Here is a 20,715-nt window from a genome sequence, read left to right as displayed (position 1 = left end):
ATGTGGGAGCTAGAAAGACGACACTCACATGCATGGTTGCCAGATTGCACAAAATAAATATAAAATTAGGCAGAATATTTCCAATTTGCGGAGGTATAAATCTCCAATTTGTGGGTTTGCATCTCTTCTCTGGCAACCCTGAGCATGTTACATGCTTGTGGTGGTGCGTTAGGTCCCAATGCAAGATAACAAAAATATCCATTGAAAAAAAAAACGCTTTTAGGATAAATGAGCCGGGCCCGCAGGCCTTATTAAACCATGTGGAGGGACGGATCCGGCATGCTGGGTGTAATTTGCCCATGTCTGACATAGATGAATAAATATCTTGCATGATTCACCTTTATCACATCCATTTTCAATATAAGCTCATGTTACAAACTAAGTGAGATTAATTACCTGGAGAACTATCAGTGACAGATGTATTGTAATTAGCCAATAGAAAAGTAGTAGCCAATGCATTTTCTTTTTTCCCCCTGACAGTTGAATTTTACCTTTAAAGCTGGCCTTAAATTAAAGATCTGCTTAAGAAAAAGCTTAGGCAGCTCAGCTAAGACCCAAAGAATCAAGTGGCTCAAGTGGCTGTGCCCTTGACATTTGGTTCACGGCCTGGAGTTCCCACTGAAAATCAATTTTCACCAATGTTTATGTTTCTAAAGTCTGCTAAAATTTCAAGGTACTTAACCATTCTTAATACAACTCCATTGGCACTATTTCCTTGCTGGCACATTCTGAGTGTAAAAAACATTTATGTAAACATTTATGGATGAGTTATTCATTATTGTACACCAGGCAGAGGAATAATTTGTAATTGATTGTTGAACCTTGTTCAAAGCAATACACATTTTACATAAAAAAAAATATAATTAACATTAAAGAATAAAAGTGAAATTTCCACAGGATAACTTAAATATGCTCTTAAATGTACCCTGCTAATGGCCAATAAGAATTCCAAACGTTCAGACTTGCGGACAGAATGTCGTAACTTCCAGTAAAGTAGATGTTCCCAGGCAAAGACCAGCAGACTGAGACCCATAGCAACTAGAAGCATGTAGAACACTCCAGCCATGTTGTCAATGTCGAGCTTCGAGCTCATGACCTCCTTTTTCTCGTTACGACAGATCCCAGTCAGCCATACCGTCTGCAGCTTCTGAGTGTCACCTGTGATACATAATAAATCTCAGTCAGAAATCATTATGAAGCAGAGCTCCTTTAGCTGAAATGACATGACCAGAATGTTAGAGAGGGAAATAATGGTGCTTCATATACGCCAGGGGTCAGGAACCTATGGCTCATGAGCCACAAGTGGCACTTTGTTAAAAATCAAGTGGCTTGCCGGGTGTCTCACCATTCACAAACACATGAATCCTTAAACATTTCTAGAGAGAATTTTCCAGCAGAAAGTGTGGGTGCGATTGCAAAGCCAATGACACTGTTTTGATTTCTTTCATCCAAGTTTGTCGTACAGCCTACTCCTGGTGAACAAGGTTTGAAATGAACACCCGCCAAATGCAGATTTTTCATGCAGAGTATTTTGCTGATGTACCAGCCACTATGGAGGGCAACCTATAAGACTTCACGGAGTGATATATTACAAGAAATTAGACACAAAGGCATGCATTTGACAAAACGTGATTCTATTTTTAAGAACAGACGACAGAAAAGCTGCCGTTGCGTGTCTGATTTTATATGTGCGCAGTGAGCTCTGCTGTTCACGAGTACAATGAAAGCGCTTCTCCAAAACACACACGCATAGAGTTTCTGGGCCTCGTTTCCCAATAACTATTGATCTTAGCTTTTAAGAGCATTTTCTAAGAGCGATTTTATGAACATTCATTATTTTTTATGTTATAGCATAAAAATATAGCCTGATATAGCACCCGCCACCCGCAAAATGCGACAAGGCTCAATCCAGTTCACGAGCTCCTCATCCAAATGTATTTCATGCACGAGTAATTTTGCTCATCTAACTGCAACAGGAGGGTGATTTGTAAGACGTCTCAGAGTGACACATGACAAGAAATGCTGTTAGTCAAAAAGACGCGCTTGAAGGAACACTTTATTATATTTTTAAGGACAGACAAAAGAAAGCCGTCAATGCTTGTGTCTGATTCACGGTTTGTTGAACTTTTATGGAGACCCGCAAAAACATGTGTACTCAATTCCATATTGCAACATGTTACCTATTACTTTTTGTATATTTGTTTATTTTTGAGTAGTATATGGACAATATAAAAAATTTAAAATAGTAAATTATTCATTTGTGGTATGACTCTTTCGAAAAAATGCATCAACCAAAAATTACCAAATTGTTTCCTTAATGAAAAAAGGTTCCCGACCCCTGTTCTACACAGTATCTTCACGTACTGTTCTGTCTTCAGAATTTCACCATTTGAACATACAGAGGACCAAAAGATGTACGCTTGTACGCTTTGTTGACTAAAGGCATTACAAAGCTCTGCGACCATGGAATTGGATCCAATCAGAGGAGCTAATTGAGCTTACCGTCAGCAAGGAACTGAAGAAGAGCTAGGTCTATGGGGCGCTTCCAGCGAGATTCTTTTTGAAGGGCGATACCATAGCCTGTGGTAGCAAATACCTTCCCGCTACCAATGGTCACAAGTTTACACCCTTCATCTTTACCAGCCATGTAATTAAGCACAGCTGCATCGTATATGAAGGCATCCAGTTTCCTGTAGCAGTAAAGAAACAACACATTCTGATTCTACCTCTGTTAAGTTACTTATACCTTTATGCTTAACTTTAAGGTTACAATACTTTTAAGTCAACAACTGTTCAATGCACAGTGAATATACCCTGTCTTGAGACTGTTGAGGGCATCTTCCACACCTTTCTGGTTGTACTTCACCATGTGGGAGTGCATCTCCGGATAATTGCTCCGTATGTTGCGTTCTGTGCTGCCATTGGGCACTGTACCAAACCGAAATGGAGGATACTGGTCTTGCGGTTTCTGGAACTGAAATCAAACATTTTAGCAAGTTAGCATATTTAGCTCAGAAATCTAACTTCATTAGAGGAATATTCTAGGCTCAATACAAGTTGGTTATGGGTGTTCCTTTTGGTAAGAAACCTCTACGTTTTTTCCATTATAACCTGTTTGGGTGTAAAAAGTAGCGTCTCTAGTTTTGTTTGATATGGCACTTTAAAAAAAATAATTTTTTCACACACCAGCGCGCTAATGGTAAATGGTAAACTCTGCACCTCATACACACACACACACACACACACACCTGCCATGCAAGGCGCTAGCCTGCCATTGGGAGCAACTTGGGGTTCAGTGTCTTGGCCAAGGACACTTCAGCATGATGACTTATGTGGGCCGGGAATCGAACCACCAACCCTGCGATTAGTGGACAAACCCGCTCTACCACCTGAGCCACAGCCGCCACAATAAACATGTCCACATATGTGGCTTGTGGGATATTTTTCTCTCAAAAATCTTATTTTGAATATCTTCCAACATTAACACATCTTTGGGTCATTTTAATATACATTTGATTTGATCACTGTACAATACGGTTCTATTAATTAACATTTGTAAATGCATTCCTATATATTTACTGTGCATTTTCACATTGAGAATCAATGGGTTTATCCAAAAGCAGAAATAAATCTGGAGTATGGAGTTAGGATGAAAATAAGGAGCATTTAGAACTGTTCTGAGACCATTGCAGACAGACAGCACACTGGAGGTTAAGTCGTTCACTATATAGGGAGCTAGGGAGCATCCTATATCTCTCTATGCAGCTAAGTGCATTCACTCCAAACTTCCGATCAAAAAGTTTCAGGCTGCAGATGTTTGGACGACTCAACATGTTTGGCAGACATGGGACGATGGAAATCAGTACATAGATTGACATAGATTACTTTAAATCAGAAATAATTATGATACTTTCTGATGTAATGTCTGTAACATCTCAAACATATGAATGACCAACACACATCGAAACACAATAAACAATATAATGAACAAATTCTAGACTTAGACTTTCTATAGCTCTGTTTAACATTTCACAGCTTAGTTCTGCTGTCCACATATGTGGACAAACATTTGAAGGAAAACTATTTTCTCTTAGAATTATTATTATTATTGCTTGTTTATTAGGTGTTATTAGTTACGAATTAAAATGGAAATGGAAAATGCACACAGTAGTCATGCTCTGGTCTCAGGAGGTTAAACCCGGATAATTCTGGAATCTTTAAAAAAAATATTTTCTGGATGAGTTACTCAATTAAGAATTAGTACAACATTTTAATAGATTTCTTCACTACTATTCGATAAAACAGTATAATGGCTTTGGCTGGGAACCCTACTGAGTGTGATTACGCTTTTCTTAAAGCTGGATTTCTGTATGGGAATTTGTCTCATCCAAGGATTCTCACAATTCTGTATCGCCAAACGTCACGTTAAACCTAATCTAAATCCAAGCAGCAGCAAGGATATGAGTAGGATTAATCCTCAGAAAAACTGGGGGAAAAATTGACTGCTGTGATAACTCGGACAAAAGCCATATTGGGTCATCAACGCTCTTTCTGTCTCAACCCCCAAGTGCTTCTCAGCCAAATAATTCCCTGCTCTGCTCAAATTCTGATGACATTTGAACCTCAACTTGTGCTGTACGAGTGGAAATTATCTCACCTACCTTGCCAAACAACCCGTCTTAAATCTCTCCTCATTTAGTTTTTACATGATTCCGGTCAGGTTCATTAAGTGCTGTTAATTTAATATCAAATAAATGCAATAAACTCACTAAGACAGAACTTTAGGACTCAAGGCATGAATACTTGTTCTGTAATGTAGGTAACCTTGGTTTGCTGTCGTTCAAGGGAAGAGAAGAGCATACGTGTTCTTTTCTATTTGCCTTATTTGCTAACTAAGAAAAAGTATTGCAGCACAGAACTGTCTTCAAAGGTATTATGGGTCTACATCTGTTTTGAAAGCACTGTGGTGTGCATTCATCTCACTTAGATTTATGCAGTATTTCAGTGATGCATCCATGTCACTTGAGTTACATTTTCTTCCCATGCAATAATAAGTGATGTTTGCTAATACACTATTACTATTGCTAATACTTAGGTTTTAGACAGTTAAACATTGGTGCATAACTTGACCCGCACCATTTGTGCTACAGACATGAATGAATCCTCAAATTGTGTAGCTTGTAGAGAAAAGGTGTGCTGTTGATTTTCTAAACAATTGTACTTAAGTTTTACACCTGGCAGACCATAAAACAGGCAAAAACATCCCATAGAATTACATTGACAGTGGGACCCGAGTCATATCTAGGACCAGAAGTTGTGGTGGTGTAGTGGGCTGAAGCACATGATTGTTAATCAGAAGGTCGCTGGTTCGATCCCCACAGCCACCACCATTGTGTCCTTGAGCAAGGCACTTAACTCCAGGTTGCTCCGGGGGATTGTCCCTGTAAAAAGTGCACTGTAAGTCGCTTTGGATAAAAGCATCTGCCAAATGCATAAATGTAATGTAAATGTAATATCACAGAGACTCGTTTAAAGCATGCAATTAATTAAAGTTTAATGCATTCATTTTTCTTAATCGCGATTTAATGCGTTTGCCGTTAATACAGCATAAACACTAGTTGGAAGGGTGGAACCTTTGTACCATGTCTTCCCACAGTCATTACACTGATGCACACTTCACAACACACACACACACAAAACACTTTCGTGTTAGTAATAAAATGATGGAGAAAGGACATCTTTTAATGCTATTTGTTTTACAAAACAAGCCCAGATGGAACTTGTGATAGAAATCAAGTATTTTTCTACCTAAGTAAGGCGCATCTTAATTAAAACAGAAACACTTCAGGTCTTAACTATAACAAAAACGCAAACTGAGACGTTTTGTCTGCAAGCACTTTTCTTTTTTGACAAACCCCATAAACATCTGTACAGTAGTACATGAGCTCTGCTACTTGGGATTTAATAACCTAAAAACTGTCTTTGCGGCATCACGCCAAGCTATTAGGGTAGAAGATTTTGCCTTATTGATGCGAGCAGTGGAAAGCTCCAATAAAATTATAACTCTGAGTTGTGTCAACCATTGTTTCAAACTAAGGGTATGTGGTGGGAGCCACCACTCTGCTATATATATTTGCAGGCGTTAGGCCGGCAAGCCAAATCATCTTTTGTATTTTAGAGAGGTTCTGTTTGGAATCATCATTTAACAGGAGTAATACTGTGTCAACAGGAATAACAAAACCAATCAGCTCAGATATGCTAGAGCAAATATCCTTCCAAAAGACCTTGACATTTTCGCACTCCCAAAACATATGTAAGAAACTACCTATCTGTTGGTGTGGGCATAAAGTACAGTAGGGACTGATAGAGCTTGGAATAGGCCATCGTGAGACAGGTTAGTTTTACTCTACTGATGAGGTGTTGTTGCAATGGTAATCCTGCTCCATACGAGAGGAAACATGGGTTCAGACATTTAGGGTGTGTGCTTGTCTGAGGAGCCACTGGTGCGAAGCTACTATCTGTGGGATTATGACTGAACTCATCCCATATGTCAAAATCCCCCCTAAATGTAACGATACCACGCTCTGATTGGCCTGGTATAGTCAGCACACGAGGGCGCGGTGAGGAGAGCCATTCGAGATGGGGCCAGGGTGCGACCAAATGAGTGCCGCCCCTCTCCCATCACGCACCGCATATTTGTGGAGAACCAGATGCTAAATAACACGTAGACGACCTGATTTTGGAGCAATTTCATTTTAAGTGGTGTCCAGTATGTCCTTATTATGACTGAACTCATCCCATATGTCAGAATCCCCACTAAACGTAACGATACCGCAGCGCCGCGGGACTCTGATTAAACCAGGATAAACGGTCCGCAAGGGCCCGGCGAGGAGAGCCATTCAAGACGTGGCCGGGGTGCGGCCGGATGAGTGCTGCCCCTCTCCCATCACGCACTGCATGTTTGTGGAGAACCTGGCACAAAGTGACTCCTAGACGACCTGATTTTAGAGCGATTTCGTTTAAGTGGTTTCCAATATGTCCTGTGACATAAGTTAAAGTTAATTAATTGGTGATTGATGAAGTAAAGATATTTTCCAACACTGTCTCCCAACCTATACCACCCAACACCACCTCTAATTCCCTTTCCTATATTTGAGGAAGATGCAAGCGCTTTTCATGTGGAGTTCAAAGCGGCGCTTGACTCTGGCGCAGATGTCCTGATGCGAATCATGAACGCATCTTTACAGTTGCTCTAACAATGTGCATAGCCACAGTCTATTGGCTGATTAATATTTTGGAGGATGAGAGTTTAAGAGATTTGATGCTCATTGCAATGAATATGTAAACTATGGGGACACTAGTTCTTTAAATTAGTCAAACTCCCAATTAGACTTAGTGAAACATTTAATGTTACTTTAATTGGTGCTATTTTAGTGCATTTCTATCTTTATACTGCGGAAGGCTTTGTTTGGAAAATGTAAATAAAGCATTATTTTTACATATTGTTTTCTTCATAGAAATAAATGCATTTTGACAGGAAAAGATGTATATATAGTGTCAAATTTCAGCACTTTCAAAATCTGTGATTATTCACGATTAACTACGAAAAATTATACGATTAATCATGATTTAAAAATTTACTGACAGCATTAGTAATAATGTTAAGATTTCTGAAATAATGTAAATGATTGAACTGAAATTTCAATTAAATAACTTAAATAATATAGCCTATGAAGCCTTCATGCAGTATTTTATTAATTTACCAAAAATAACCTAAAAATAATATTCTTGTTGTATAATATATAATTAATAAAATATAAAAATGTAAATGTGGCAGCTGCAAACAGCTGCTATTATCAAAGTTTAAGAAACGTTTGAAAGCAACAGTGCTATTTAACTGATCTGGAAGCATTCTTACCCTAAGGATATATTTTGCCCTTCAGGTATTTTCTTTAATAACGCTTCCAGGCATACAAAAGCATCTTGCAATCAGTATTTCTTGGTACTCAACCAGCGTCTTTGCAAGATTTATATGGCTCTTAAGTGACAGTGTTGCAGCTCAAAGTCATTTTTTCACAGAAATAGTTTTTTCCTTCCTTTTTTTATTTATTTATTTTTTATTTTTTCATCTGAGTGTTGTCAATTGCAATAACTTTCCGTATCATTCCTAGTCACCTTGCTATGACGTGCCCATACACTGCCAAATGCCAGATCAAATCAGAATTACCCTAAGGTCTTGATCTCCAACGTGTCACACGACTTATGACTAGTAAGCTAGCATCCTTAGGCTAAATTGAATTAGGATACAGGTGAGAAAATTAGCTTATAATAGTAGACATATAGTAGACATAATTGTCTATGATAGTGTGGTCCCTGTTTCAATGCGAGTGTAAGGGTTTTTATGCCTGTTTTATGGTCATCCAAGCAAAAAAAAGGGTAAGTTTGATCACTTAATAATGGCTGCTCTCTCCTAAACAAGCCACATATCTGACTTGAGGTACCATGTCTGTAGCACAAACAATATGGCACAATTTACATGCCAAAGCTTAATATTTAGTGTTAGGAGTTCAAATGCATGATATAATGTAGTACCTATTTTTATGATGTCTCATTAGAATAGCACATATTAAGCCCAAAGTAAACTTCGATTAGACGTGAATATTAGGCATCTGCGTACAGGACACATGATGCAAATGTAATCATCAGCAGAGTGTACTGAACGTGTGCGGCCTGATTTTTCTAACATTGCGTAATCTGAACATTATGCACATGCGCCTGGAATTATTTGCACTAATTAGTGGGCCTGCAAGTTGGCAACTCTCACCGCTGTTGCCGTCACGAAGAAGTGCTAGAAGAAGAATGTAATTGCCGGGAAACAACTGTGAAGGTGAAAACAACAACAGTGGATGTGCACATCAAGAACACATGTATGGAAGTAAATTCATGACTAAAGTCTTTGAAGTATAAAAGCATGTTGAATTGCTCTAATCAAAAAAATAAATGCATTGTATTATCAGTGTTTAAATGAGTTGCATTTACAGTGCTTGCATTTTGGGAGACTGAAATTTTAAATTGTTGTATTTTTAAGCATTGAATAATTCATTTAATTATTAAAAAATTTACATTAAATATTCACCTTCCAAAGTTAATTTCCAAAATATTCAGTTAATTTGAAAATACCATCTAGAGTTTCCGAAAATTCAGCCTGTTCTATTTCGCTAAACAAAATACGCTTCCTCAAACTCAGTGATTCAAATTCGGTTGGAAAGTCAAACTTCCACATCCGGGAAATGCAGGAAAAGCAGCAGAGTACCGATGCACAATCTCCAATTGATGCTACTCATTCTCACCAGTAGGTGGTGCAATGCAGTCGGGTGTTGACTGCTGAAGACCAAAGCTACAGAACAGCCGAGTACGTTTTGATAGTTCGTTTTTCAAAATCCTCTCCGGGAACCAGCACCTTATCGTGGTGGAGAGGTTTGTGTGCCCTTATAATCCTGAGGGTTGTGTTGTCTGGAGCCATGTGCTCCTGGTAGGGTCTCCCAAGGCAAAGTGGTCTCAGGTGAGGGGCCAGACTAAGAATGGTTCAAAATGACTTATGGATAAAACGGCAAGAGGAGGAGTTACCCTGCCCGGAGGAAGCCCGGGGCCCCTGTCTGGAGCCAGGCCCAGATGGAGGGCTCGTCGGCGAGCGCCTGGTGGCCGGGCTTGTCACGGAGCCCGGCCGGGCACAGCCCGAAGAAGCAACGTGGAACCCCCCTCTACATCCCTTGGGCCCACCACCCATTGGAGGAACCGCAGGAGTCGGGTGCGCTGCCATATGGGCGGCAGTGAAGGCCGTGGGCCTCGACAGACCAGACCCGGGCAGCAAAGGCTTGCTCTGGGGACGTGGAATGTCACCTCACTGGGGGAAGGAGCCGAACTAGTGAGGGAGGTGGAGCGCTACCAGTTGGATCTGGTGGGGCTTACATCGACGCACAGTTTTGGCTCTGGATCCGTACTCCTGGATAGGGGATGGACTCTATTCTTCTCTGGAGTTTCCCAGGGTGTGAGGCGACGGGCGGGTGTGGGGATACTCACGAGTCCCCGGCTGAGCGCCACTACGTTGGAGTTTACCCCGGTGGACGAGAGGGTCGCCTCTCTACGCCTACGGGTTGTGGGGGGGAAAACTCTGACTGTTGTCTGTGCATATGCACCGAACAGCAGTTCAGAGTATTCGGCCTTCTTGGAGACCCTGAATGGAGTCCTGAATAGGGCCCCAGTAGGGGACTCCATAGTGATGCTGGGTGACTTCAACGCACACGTGGGAAATGACAGGGACACCTGGAAAGGCGTGATTGGGAGGAACGGCCTCCCTGATCTGAACTCAAGTGGATGTTTGTTATTAGATTTCTGTGCTAGTCATGGATTATCTATAACAAATGTTCGAACATAAGGATGCTCATAAGTGTACGTGGTACCAGAGCACCCTAGGCCGAAGGTCGATGATCGATTTTGTAATCGTGTCGTCGGATCTGAGGCCATATGTTTTGGACACTCGGGTAAAGAGAGGGGCAGAGCTGTCAACCGATCACCATCTGGTGGTGAGTTGGGTCAGGGGGTGGGGAAAGATTCTGGACAGACCTGGGAAGCCCAAGCGAGTAGTGCGGGTGAACTGGGAACGTTTGGAGGAGGTCCCTGTCCGCGAGATCTTCAACTCACACCTCCGGCGGAGCTTTTCAGGCATCCCTGCGGAGGTTGGGGACATTGAACCGAGTGGGCAATGTTCAAAGCTTCCATTGCCGGCCGCGGTGGAGAGCTGCAGCCTCAAGGTTTTAGGTGCCGCAAGGGGTGGTAACCCTCGAACACCGTGGTGGACACTGGTGGTCAGGAAGCTGTCCGACTGAAGAAAGAGGCCTTCCGGGATTTGTTGTCCCAGAGGTCTCCGGAGGCAGTTGCAAGGTACCGACAGGCCCGAAGGGCTGCGGCCTCGGCCGTGAGGGAGGCAAAGCAGTGGGTGTGGGAAAAGTTCGGAGAAGCCATGGAGAAGGACTTTCGGTCCGCACCAAAGTGCTTCTGGAAAACCGTCCACCACCTTAGGAGGGGAAACGGGAACCATTCAAGCTGTATACAGCAAAGATGGGACGCTGTTGACCTCAACCGAGGAGGTTATTGGGCGGTGGAAGGAACACTTTGAAGAACTCCTAAATCCCAACACGCCCTCTATGGTAGAGGCAGAGCCGGAGGATGATGGGGGATCAGATTCTATTTCCATGGGGGAGGTCACTGAGGTAGTCAAACAACTCCGCAGTGGCAAAGCCCCGGGGATTGATGAGATCCGACCAGAAATGCTGAAAGCTCTGGCTGTGGAGGTGGTGTCATGGATGACATGCCTCTTCAACATTGCGTGGAAATCTGGGACAGTGCCTAAGGAGTGGCAGAACGGGGTGGTGGTTCCCCTCTTCAAATAGGGGGATCAGAGAGTGTGTGCCAACTACTGGGGTATCACACTTCTCAGCCTCCCTGGTAAAGTTTACTCCAAGGTGCTGGAGAGGAGGGTTCGGCCGATTGTCGAACCTCAGATTGAAGAGGAACAATGCGGTTTTCGTCCTGGCCGTGGAACGACGGACCAGATCTTTACTCTCGCAAGGATCCTGGAGGGGGCCTGGGAGTATGCCCATCCGGTCTACATGTGTTTTGTGGATCTGGAGAAGGCGTATGACCGGGTCCCCCGGAGAGACTGTGGGAGGTGCTGCTGGAGTACGGGGTGGGGGGTCCCTTCTTAGGGCGATCCAATCCCTGTATGTCCAAAGCGAGGGCTGTGTCCGGGTCCTCGGCACAAAGTCGAGTTCATTCCATGTGGGGTTGGTCTCCGCCAAGGCTGCGCTTTGTCACCAATCCTGTTTGTGATATTCATGGACAGGATATCGAGGCGTAGTCGGGGTGGGGAAGGTGTGCGGTTCGGTGGGCTGGGGATCTCATCGCTGCTTTTGCAGATGATGTTGTCTTCATGTCATCATCGGTCCGTGACCTTCAGCTCTCACTGGATCGCTTGGCAGTCGAGTGTGAAGCAGCTGGGATGAGGATTAGCACCTCTAAATCTGAGGCCATGGTTCTCAGCAGGAAACCGATGGAGTGCGTACTCCAGGTAGGGAATGAGGTTTTGCCCCAAGTGAAGGAGTTCAAGTACCTCGGGGTCTTGTTCACGAGTGAGGGACAATGGAGCGGGAGGTTGGCCGGAGAATCGGGGCAGCAGGGGCGGTATTGCACTCGCTCTATCGCACCGTTGTCACGAAAAGAGAGCTGAGCCGAAAGGCAAAGCTCTCGATCTACCGGTCAATTTTTGTTCCTACCCTCACCTATGGTCATGAAGGTTGGGTCATGACCGAAAGAAGTAGGTCGCGAGTACAAGCGGCCGAAATGGGCTTCCTCAGAAGGGTGGCGGGCTTCTCCCTTAGAGATAGGGTGAGGAGCTCAGTCATCCGTGAGGAGCTCGGAGTAGAGCCGCTGCTCCTTTGCGTTGAAAGGAGTCAGTTGAGGTGGTTTGGGCATCTGGTAAGGATGCCCCTGGCCGCCTCCCTAGGGAGGTGTTTCAGGCACGTCCAGCTGGGAGGAGGCCTCGGGAAGACCCAGGACTAGGTGGAGAGATTACATCTCCACACTGGCCTGGGAATGCCTCGGGTCAGCCCAGTCAGAGCTGGTTAATGTGGCTCGGGATAGGGAAGTTTGGGGCCCCCTGCTGGAGCAGCTGCCCCCGCGACCCGACTTCGGATAAGCGGTTGAAGATGGATGGATGGATGGATGGATGGATGGGTTTTTCAAAATCGTTCATGAGTAGAAAATAGATAAATATTTGATTTGCGCATGTGGGTGGGCATAAAACGCACCACTCCACTTATTGGTCAACCCGTCATTGGTCAACCCAACATCAGTTCCTCAGTGCCGTGCAACAGAATGATTATCCACCGCTGCTCAGCATTTATTGCAACTACATATTATCTCTTTCATCAAATAACCGGACTAAGGAATGCCTGCGACAGAAACATACTAGTCAGGGAAGGGTATATAGACAGGGCTTCGTGCCAACTTCTTCTGCGTATGCATAGGTGCAACCTATGTGTGCCACAGAAATATTAGTTGTCTGTTTTAGAAATAGCCAATTGATGTCCCTCGCATCTGCACACAAAATTACCTAGCCTACTTCTTAGACACACAGCCGGTTTTATTTGGCTGTCAGCTATCAAAATCTCTATCAAAAGGTGTGGCGAAGCTGCGCACCCAACGTGACCCTTTGAACCACATGGAGCGGACTCATTTACATTGTAGTGTAGCGCAGACCAGTATCTGGAATGCATTGGCTTTTAAAAATGTTTACAAAAAGATTGCCGATACATTGTCCAGGTTATTATAACTCTGATGTTTGAAGCATTGATTGCTGTATAGATAGGTATTACGTATAATATAGTAGGGTGACCAGTCCCAAATTGGAAATGTTTTTGTCACATTTCACTTATTTGTCTATGGCTGGGTTTCCCGAAGTACTAAGTAGCACGTTAGTATCACTAAAGTAGTACTCATCTCTATGCTGCGTTTCCCAAAAAGCATCGCTATCAAAGTATAAAGTAAAAACTTCGTAAATTATCGAGGGATTTGAACCACTCTAAAGTCATAAGTGCAAATTAAATGTATCTTTCTTGTATTTTTCACAGTTTATCAGAGAATAAGGAACGTTTAATAACTTGTATTGATATATTTGGATCATTGGAAAGCCATAGCCAGAAACAAGGCTTTGGGTGTGCCAAGGGAAAACTGTGAGCAAGAACTGAAGCACAATATAGTGGCATTTTTGGTAACTTTAACAACAATTGCCATTCATGAATGTAACCATATATATGTACAAATACAAATCTGTTATATGCAGATGCAATGAATGTATGACAGAAGAGGTATAGTATGTTGGATAAATATAAATAGACTAAGCTGATTATTGCATATAATTATTGCTCATTGGGGCAGTTTTAACTGTTCATGAGATGGATAGCCTGAGGGAAAAACTGTTCCTGTGCCTGACGGTTCTGGTGCTCAGTAGTGGGTTGGGTGAGAGGGGTACAGAGTGATTTTTACAGCCTTTTTCCTCACTCTGGAAATGTACAGTTTTTGAAGGGAGGGCAGAGGGCAACCAATTATCCTCTCAGCAGTCCAAACTGTCCTTTTGTAGTCTTCTGATGTCTGATTTCATAGCTGCACCAAAGCAGACATTTACTGAAGTGCAGAGGACAGACTCAATTTTGGAATTATTTACTTCAGCACCGGACATTAATCCGCAGATATTGAAGTAATTCAGGAAACGCAAATAAATAAATAAAAGGCTCAGTTTTCACCATAGTACAATTTTAGATAAAAACTACATGTTCCAGAAAATCATATTAATGGTAGGGGTGAGCACGAGTACTCGAGTACTCGGATACTCAGACGTGTCAGCAATGATCACAGCATATAAACGATGATCGATGGTGATCAGGCATGATTTGACTTTTCACTTAATTTGAAATTCAGTGACAATTACCTGACAACTAAACACAAACATGTCAAAGAGGGAGCTTATTTTTAATTATTCAGATTGATTACGTTGTGATTTTGAGTGGTCCCTTGATTGTCAGATATGTCTCATAGCAACCAAACTGATATACGATGCTGCAATGCTATCATTACGATAAACAAAAGAGAGTGTAATTAAACGTGTTTGCTAAACACGATTTACTATCATTTAATTTAAGAACTTTTACTCGTTAATGGATATTATTTAATAAAAGTGAATGTTTGTCACTGACTGTAAACCTCCCTGCCCTGAGTGCCGACAAGTTTGCATGATGTAACACACACCTGCATAACGACAAAATAGCAGCTGAAGATTTCTGCACGAGTTTCCAAGTTATAAGTCTGACATACAATGTCATTCCGTTGCACTTCCCCAGTTGAAAGGTGGAAATTCCGACTCTCTGAATGTAATGGAATACTTCATGAATCATCACAGCAAAAACAAAATGGAGTATTTGTTTTCCCCAAGGCGAACACTTGCACACACACCAGGTACATGTAGCAGAGGACTCAACATGCTGCGAGTGTTTCATACAGCTAGACAGAGTGTAGCTAAATGGAACAGAATGCAGCATCTTCAAAACATAATTTCAACTTAAAACGTATATTAAAAACAATGGTTAAAGCATCTCCGGTTAAGCCAACCGGAAATAGATGGTTCAGACAGTCACTGAAAAAAACTGGTGTGCTTTAACTAAGAATAAGACGTGCATTGTGCACATTTATTTCATTGAGTTGGGCAGTGAATCTTCACTTAATGACAAAATAGGATGCATCATATTTTGATTACGCAATCTTTTGTACATTTTGGAGTATTTGTACAGATTATTTTATAACAGCCTATAATAATTAATTGACAATACACTGGAACAACAAGATGCAATGCAGCAGCCAAATACCTTTGTCAGACATGTTATTATATAAACAGTTACGTACATGTCATTACTCCTCGAAGACTCGATGAGTAGTAATTAGTCAGAGTACTTGATTAGACAAAATGACCAAAATGCCCATCCCTAATAAATTGAATAATTGCATTTTACATATTAAATTAATCCACCTGTTAAGATGTTGTTTCCCTGCTTTGATACAGCCCGCGTTGATGGGATAGACTCCAGTACCCTCGCGACCTTAATTAGGCTATAAATGATATAGACATATAATTGAAATGAGGGTCACTACTTATGACATACGGAAAGCAGGACCAGGCTTTCACCCCAAATGGTTTATTTTTATTATTTAATGTGGCATGACATAGGCCTACAACAAAGTGGTAGCTCATTCAAGTAGTTTTCGACTAGTTCTTCCATAGAGGTGCTCATTGTTGTAGCCTGGTAACTTCTAAACAACACTTTGTTATTTGATAAAGTGCTTAAAACCTGTGCACCTCATAAGAGCTGCAATAAAAGTGGATTTTCTCACAACTCTTGTAATTTGTTCTGAAATGTACATCATGCTTGCTGTGAATTGTCTGTGGCCATTTTATGATGTCTGAGACTGAGACTATCCCTTGGCACTGACCAAATTAAATTCACCTTCAAACATACTTGACTTAATTCTTTAGTCTTTTACAAGTACAGAAACTAAAACATAGAGAGTGCAAAATAGTGGCTGAACTCAAATTGTGGCTGTCACAATTCAATCACTCAATTTTCGCTCAATTTTGAACTAGGCAATCTTGCGCCTTATATTACATCTGTGGCGTAAACCAATCTTCTCTATCTCGTCTTGAAATAGTCCAAAATGCTTCATCTATACTTCTGATGAGCATCCATAAATATGAATATATTTCCCCAATTTTTATTAATTTTAAGATTGTATTATTTGTCTACAAATCATTGAATAACCAGGTACCTCCTTAACTCTCTGATTTTCCCTCTGACTCTCTGATCAGAGTGCAGGGTCAGCCATGATACGGCACCCCTGGAGCAGATAGGGTCAAGGGCCTTGCTCAAGGGCCCAACAGTTACCTTCTGGTCAGTAACCCAGAGCCTCAACTGCTGAGCCACCACTGCCCCTCAAAGTGTACAGAGGCGACCGAGCATTTGCCGTAAGCTCTGGAACAGCCTGCCGCTCACTATTAGAGCTGTGGCATCTCAATCAGTTTTTAAATCAATGCTTAAAACATATCTATTTTCATTGGCCTTTAATTTACCTTGCACCCTTCTCTGATATGTTTATATCACTTTTATCTTTCTGCCTGTGACTGACTTTTATTGTTTCTTTTAATCTGCTCTTATCTATACCTGCTTTTGTACAGCACTTTGGTCATCCCTGGTTGTTTTTAATTGTGACGACTTGACTAAAATGAATAGTCTATTAGAGGAACACATGGCATGGTGTTTCTACAAGAAACATGTTGACTTCAGTGCTACTCTGTCAAAGTTCAACATCTTTAAGCTTGTTCTCTTCAAGTCAATCATCTAGATGAAGGACTCACTTGCGTGACTTGTCGGGCAAACAGAATTCCAAGATAGGAACAAAGATTATCGCTCACATGTGAATGGGTTCAAATTTCTAATCACACAATTGTAATTGCAGATGTGAGCGCACTGCACTGCACTGGGCCTCGTTTCACAAAAGCAACGTAAGCCTAGATCAGGCAATACATCTTACGATTCATCTTAGTTTTGCTTCCCGTTTCCCAAAGCCATCATAATTTAAGTAGTACTTTAAATTGCGTGTAGATTTACGAGTGCTCTGGAGTAATCGTACAGAGCTAAGAGCATCTTAATAGACAAGGGCTGGGTTTCCAGATATCATTACAACTTAAGCTTTAACAATTATCTAAACTATCGTTGCACGTTATTTTAAGATGGAGTAACGCCTGTTTCCCAAACAAGCACTTAGATCGCTTGTTGTAGATCCTGTTAGCTTTTTTTTTTAGCATCGCTTATCTATCTGTTTTCAGCTTTTAATCCTTAACATCTGCCATTTTTCAGCGTGCATTCCCCCGCATTATTCTCTTATCACGATTCAACTACGTGTATTTTCCGCTTGCATTCGCGTTCTATTTTTATCGCGATTAAACTGTGTGCATTATACAGCGTGCAACTTTTTTTCTCCTCTGGGTTGCACGGATTATTGCATCGTTCTCAAAGCACTGCTTATCAAGAACAACCATAACAACAAACAATTGCGTGAGGGATTCACATCGATCTCAAACCCTCACCGCTCAGGATCAACAAACAACACCAACAATCAATCAATTGGGGTAAGTCATGGCATGCGCTCATGTTATTTCTTCCTGCATTGCATGTCATATGTTTACAATGGCTTCTCAATGGTGCCCCATTGAGAGCGAAAACCACTATTCGTGACCACGAGGAGGTTACCCCATGTGACTCTACCCTCCCTAGCAACCTGGCGAATTTGGTTGCTTAGGAGACCTGGCTGGAGTCACTCAGCACACCCTGGATTCAAACTCACGACTCCAGGGTTGGTTAGATGGTATTTTCAAATTAACTGGATATTTTGGAAATGAACTTTGGAAGGTGAATATTTATTGTTGAATTTTTAATAATTAAATTAGTTGTGAAATGTTTCCAAATTAAATATTCAATGCTTAAAAATACAACAGTGTTACATTTTATCCTCACAAAATGCAAGCACTGAAAATTAAATGCATTTAAATTCAAGCACTGTGAATTCAACGCATTTAAACGCAAGCACTGATAATACAATGCATTTATTTTTTCAATTAGTGCAATTCAATGTGCTTTTATGCTTCACAGACTTTAGTCATGTGTTTACTTCCATACAAGTGTGTGAGGGGGTCTGGAGATACCTGCGTTTGTATAACTCATGTCTGAAGGAATATAAAGACATATTTATGGGTCTAAACATCTGAAGAGAAATAGTCCAGCATCTCATAGCAGTCGTAGCATATGCACGCACAGTCAAATTAAGGATACTTTGAAAGGTGATGTTTTAACTGTATGCAGATTCTAAGTGTGCTTTAGTGACACGGTGTGCAGGATCTTGGATTTGATTTTCTCTATTTCCAACTTCAAAATGTAGTAATTCTTAATCACACTTAACTCTCCATCAAACTATATTTCATCAAGAAAGTTCACGTATCAACAGATTTGATCAGGTGCACATGTAGTTCCAACAACTGACAGTTTTAATTAAAAACCATGGCAGCAAAATGTCCATTTGGCTAAGAAAGAAGCTGGCAGATTTACTGTTCTTACCTTTTTGTCGCTCAGTCCAGAGACAGTGTCGATGTATTGCTCCTGGATCATGAAGGCTGCCAGGTTGGCTGTGTAACTGGCCAGGAAGATCACAGCAAAGAAGGCCCACACCAGCACCATGATCTTACTGGTGGTGCCTTTGGGGTTTTCAATGGGGACTGAGTTGTTGAATACGATCCCCCACAGTAACCACACCGACTTTCCGATAGTGAACGTTGGCCCACCTGGATCTAACAATAAGAAAATGATACAACCTTAGGATTCTTGAAGACATCAATTTCATTTTAAAACTATATATGCTGTATCTACAATATATTGTGTCTTGTCTGTTCAAAGGATGAGGAATGAGATATGTATCAACATTTACATTGGTAATACAACTTTTCATTATTGATTAGCAGGCTTTTAGGTTAGCACAATTTCTGACATCCATCGCATTTCCTGGAGTGTTAGCTGAGACAGTGAACACTGACCTTTGGCACTGATCAGACTGCGGTTGTAGCCCACAGGACTGAAGTATTCAAACACAAACACAGTCACTGCCACTACAGTAAGACACATGACGAACATCATCACCCACACCGCTGGGCTGTAGGGCTCTGAAAAAGAGACAGAAAAACACAGATGAAGAAATTTAAGTAGCTGTTACTCAAGTAGGATTACTAAACCTTTTAAAATTGTAATTCATGGAGAAAATAGAGGAAGATATCAGTTCTCGTTATACCGTAGCTGTAGCTAAATTAAGTGCAAATTAATTTATTAATTTTCTCCCATGCAGATGAATGACCCTGCACTGTAAACAATTGCTGCAATTGACGAATACAAAATTCTGTATTAAATAATTCATATAAAATTCTATTTATTCTATTTTATTATGGATTCTGGGAGATTGTCAAAACTTTTATTAATGTTTCTAGTCAAATTTACAGTAAGGTCATAGAAAAATATACACAAGAATTGATGGATGGCACCAACACTGGTTTATAATACTGCAGCATAGTGGTTAAAGAACTGGGCTGGTTACTAAAAGGTTAACCTTGCACTTGATCATGCCAAATTAACCATAGGTTACTCCAGGGGGCACTGCCCTGTAATGAGTGTACTGTAAACAACTTTGAATAAAATATGAGCTACTGTAATTGATAACCTATACACAGGGATGGGGAGTAAAGGAATACATGTAAGGGATTACATAATTACATTTAAATCATTGGTAATTAGAATACATTCAAAAGTTACATTCAAAAAATATTTTGATTACCAGGGGTGTAAAGTAACGAATTACAAATACTGACGTTACTGTAATTAACTACTTTTTCCCAAGAAATGTACTTTTACTTTTACTTGAGTATATTTTAAGTGCTGTAACTGTACTATTACTGCGCTATTTTCCCACCGTCTGTTTTCGCTACTTCCCTGTCCTGCTTTTATTTTTATCTATCAACATGATTGGCTAGGGAGAGTCTCGTGACTCCCGTCAAATCACACGTAAACTTGAATGCAGCGGCAGATCTGGCGCCAACTGTGGAGGATGTGGAGAATGCCTTAAACAGCAGTTCAACACCTGAACATCTCGGCCGCACTTGGAAGGGCTTTTCGCAGTGAAAAAGGCCAATTGCTTGATCGTTTCATTCGAGTTTATCTTGCTCAAGCCAGATATCAGCATTAATCCTGCCTCTAACTTGAAGAAACAAATCCAGGTCAATTTCATATTTCTGCTTACTAGATTCTGTGTCTTTAATGTAGCCTGTAATTTAACTATCTATCACTGAGATTATTGGGCTGCTGTGAGAGATTAATGCAATGTTATCAATAGGGCTGAGCAATAAAATTATCTAGATGTTTATCTGAGAAAAGAGAGATGTCCTCGATCAAACTTTTGAGTAGTTTTCTATATTTAGCCTGTGTTATACATCTAGAACAGGGGTGTTAATTACATCAG

At 41.3% G+C, this 20,715-nt stretch overlaps 1 protein-coding gene across 1 annotated transcript in view; it reads right to left on the bottom strand.

The window, feature by feature from the left end:
- LOC127653396 (glutamate receptor ionotropic, NMDA 2C-like) overlaps nucleotides 1-20,715 on the bottom strand; it is a 116,806-nt gene that overhangs the window by 5,330 nt on the left and 90,761 nt on the right. The window contains exons 9-13 of the mRNA XM_052140069.1: nucleotides 19,247-19,372; nucleotides 18,774-19,003; nucleotides 2,814-2,974; nucleotides 2,503-2,690; nucleotides 926-1,158 (exon numbers count right to left, since the gene is read on the bottom strand). Of these exons, the coding sequence (XP_051996029.1) occupies nucleotides 926-1,158; nucleotides 2,503-2,690; nucleotides 2,814-2,974; nucleotides 18,774-19,003; nucleotides 19,247-19,372 (938 nt within the window). The remainder of the gene's footprint in view (nucleotides 1-925; nucleotides 1,159-2,502; nucleotides 2,691-2,813; nucleotides 2,975-18,773; nucleotides 19,004-19,246; nucleotides 19,373-20,715) is intronic.

Source organism: Xyrauchen texanus, chromosome 12, assembly GCF_025860055.1.
Source record: "Xyrauchen texanus isolate HMW12.3.18 chromosome 12, RBS_HiC_50CHRs, whole genome shotgun sequence".
NCBI classification, from domain to species: domain Eukaryota; kingdom Metazoa; phylum Chordata; class Actinopteri; order Cypriniformes; family Catostomidae; genus Xyrauchen; species Xyrauchen texanus.
Note: the sequence above shows the minus strand (reverse complement) of the source record. Positions and strands in the feature narration are given on the sequence as shown.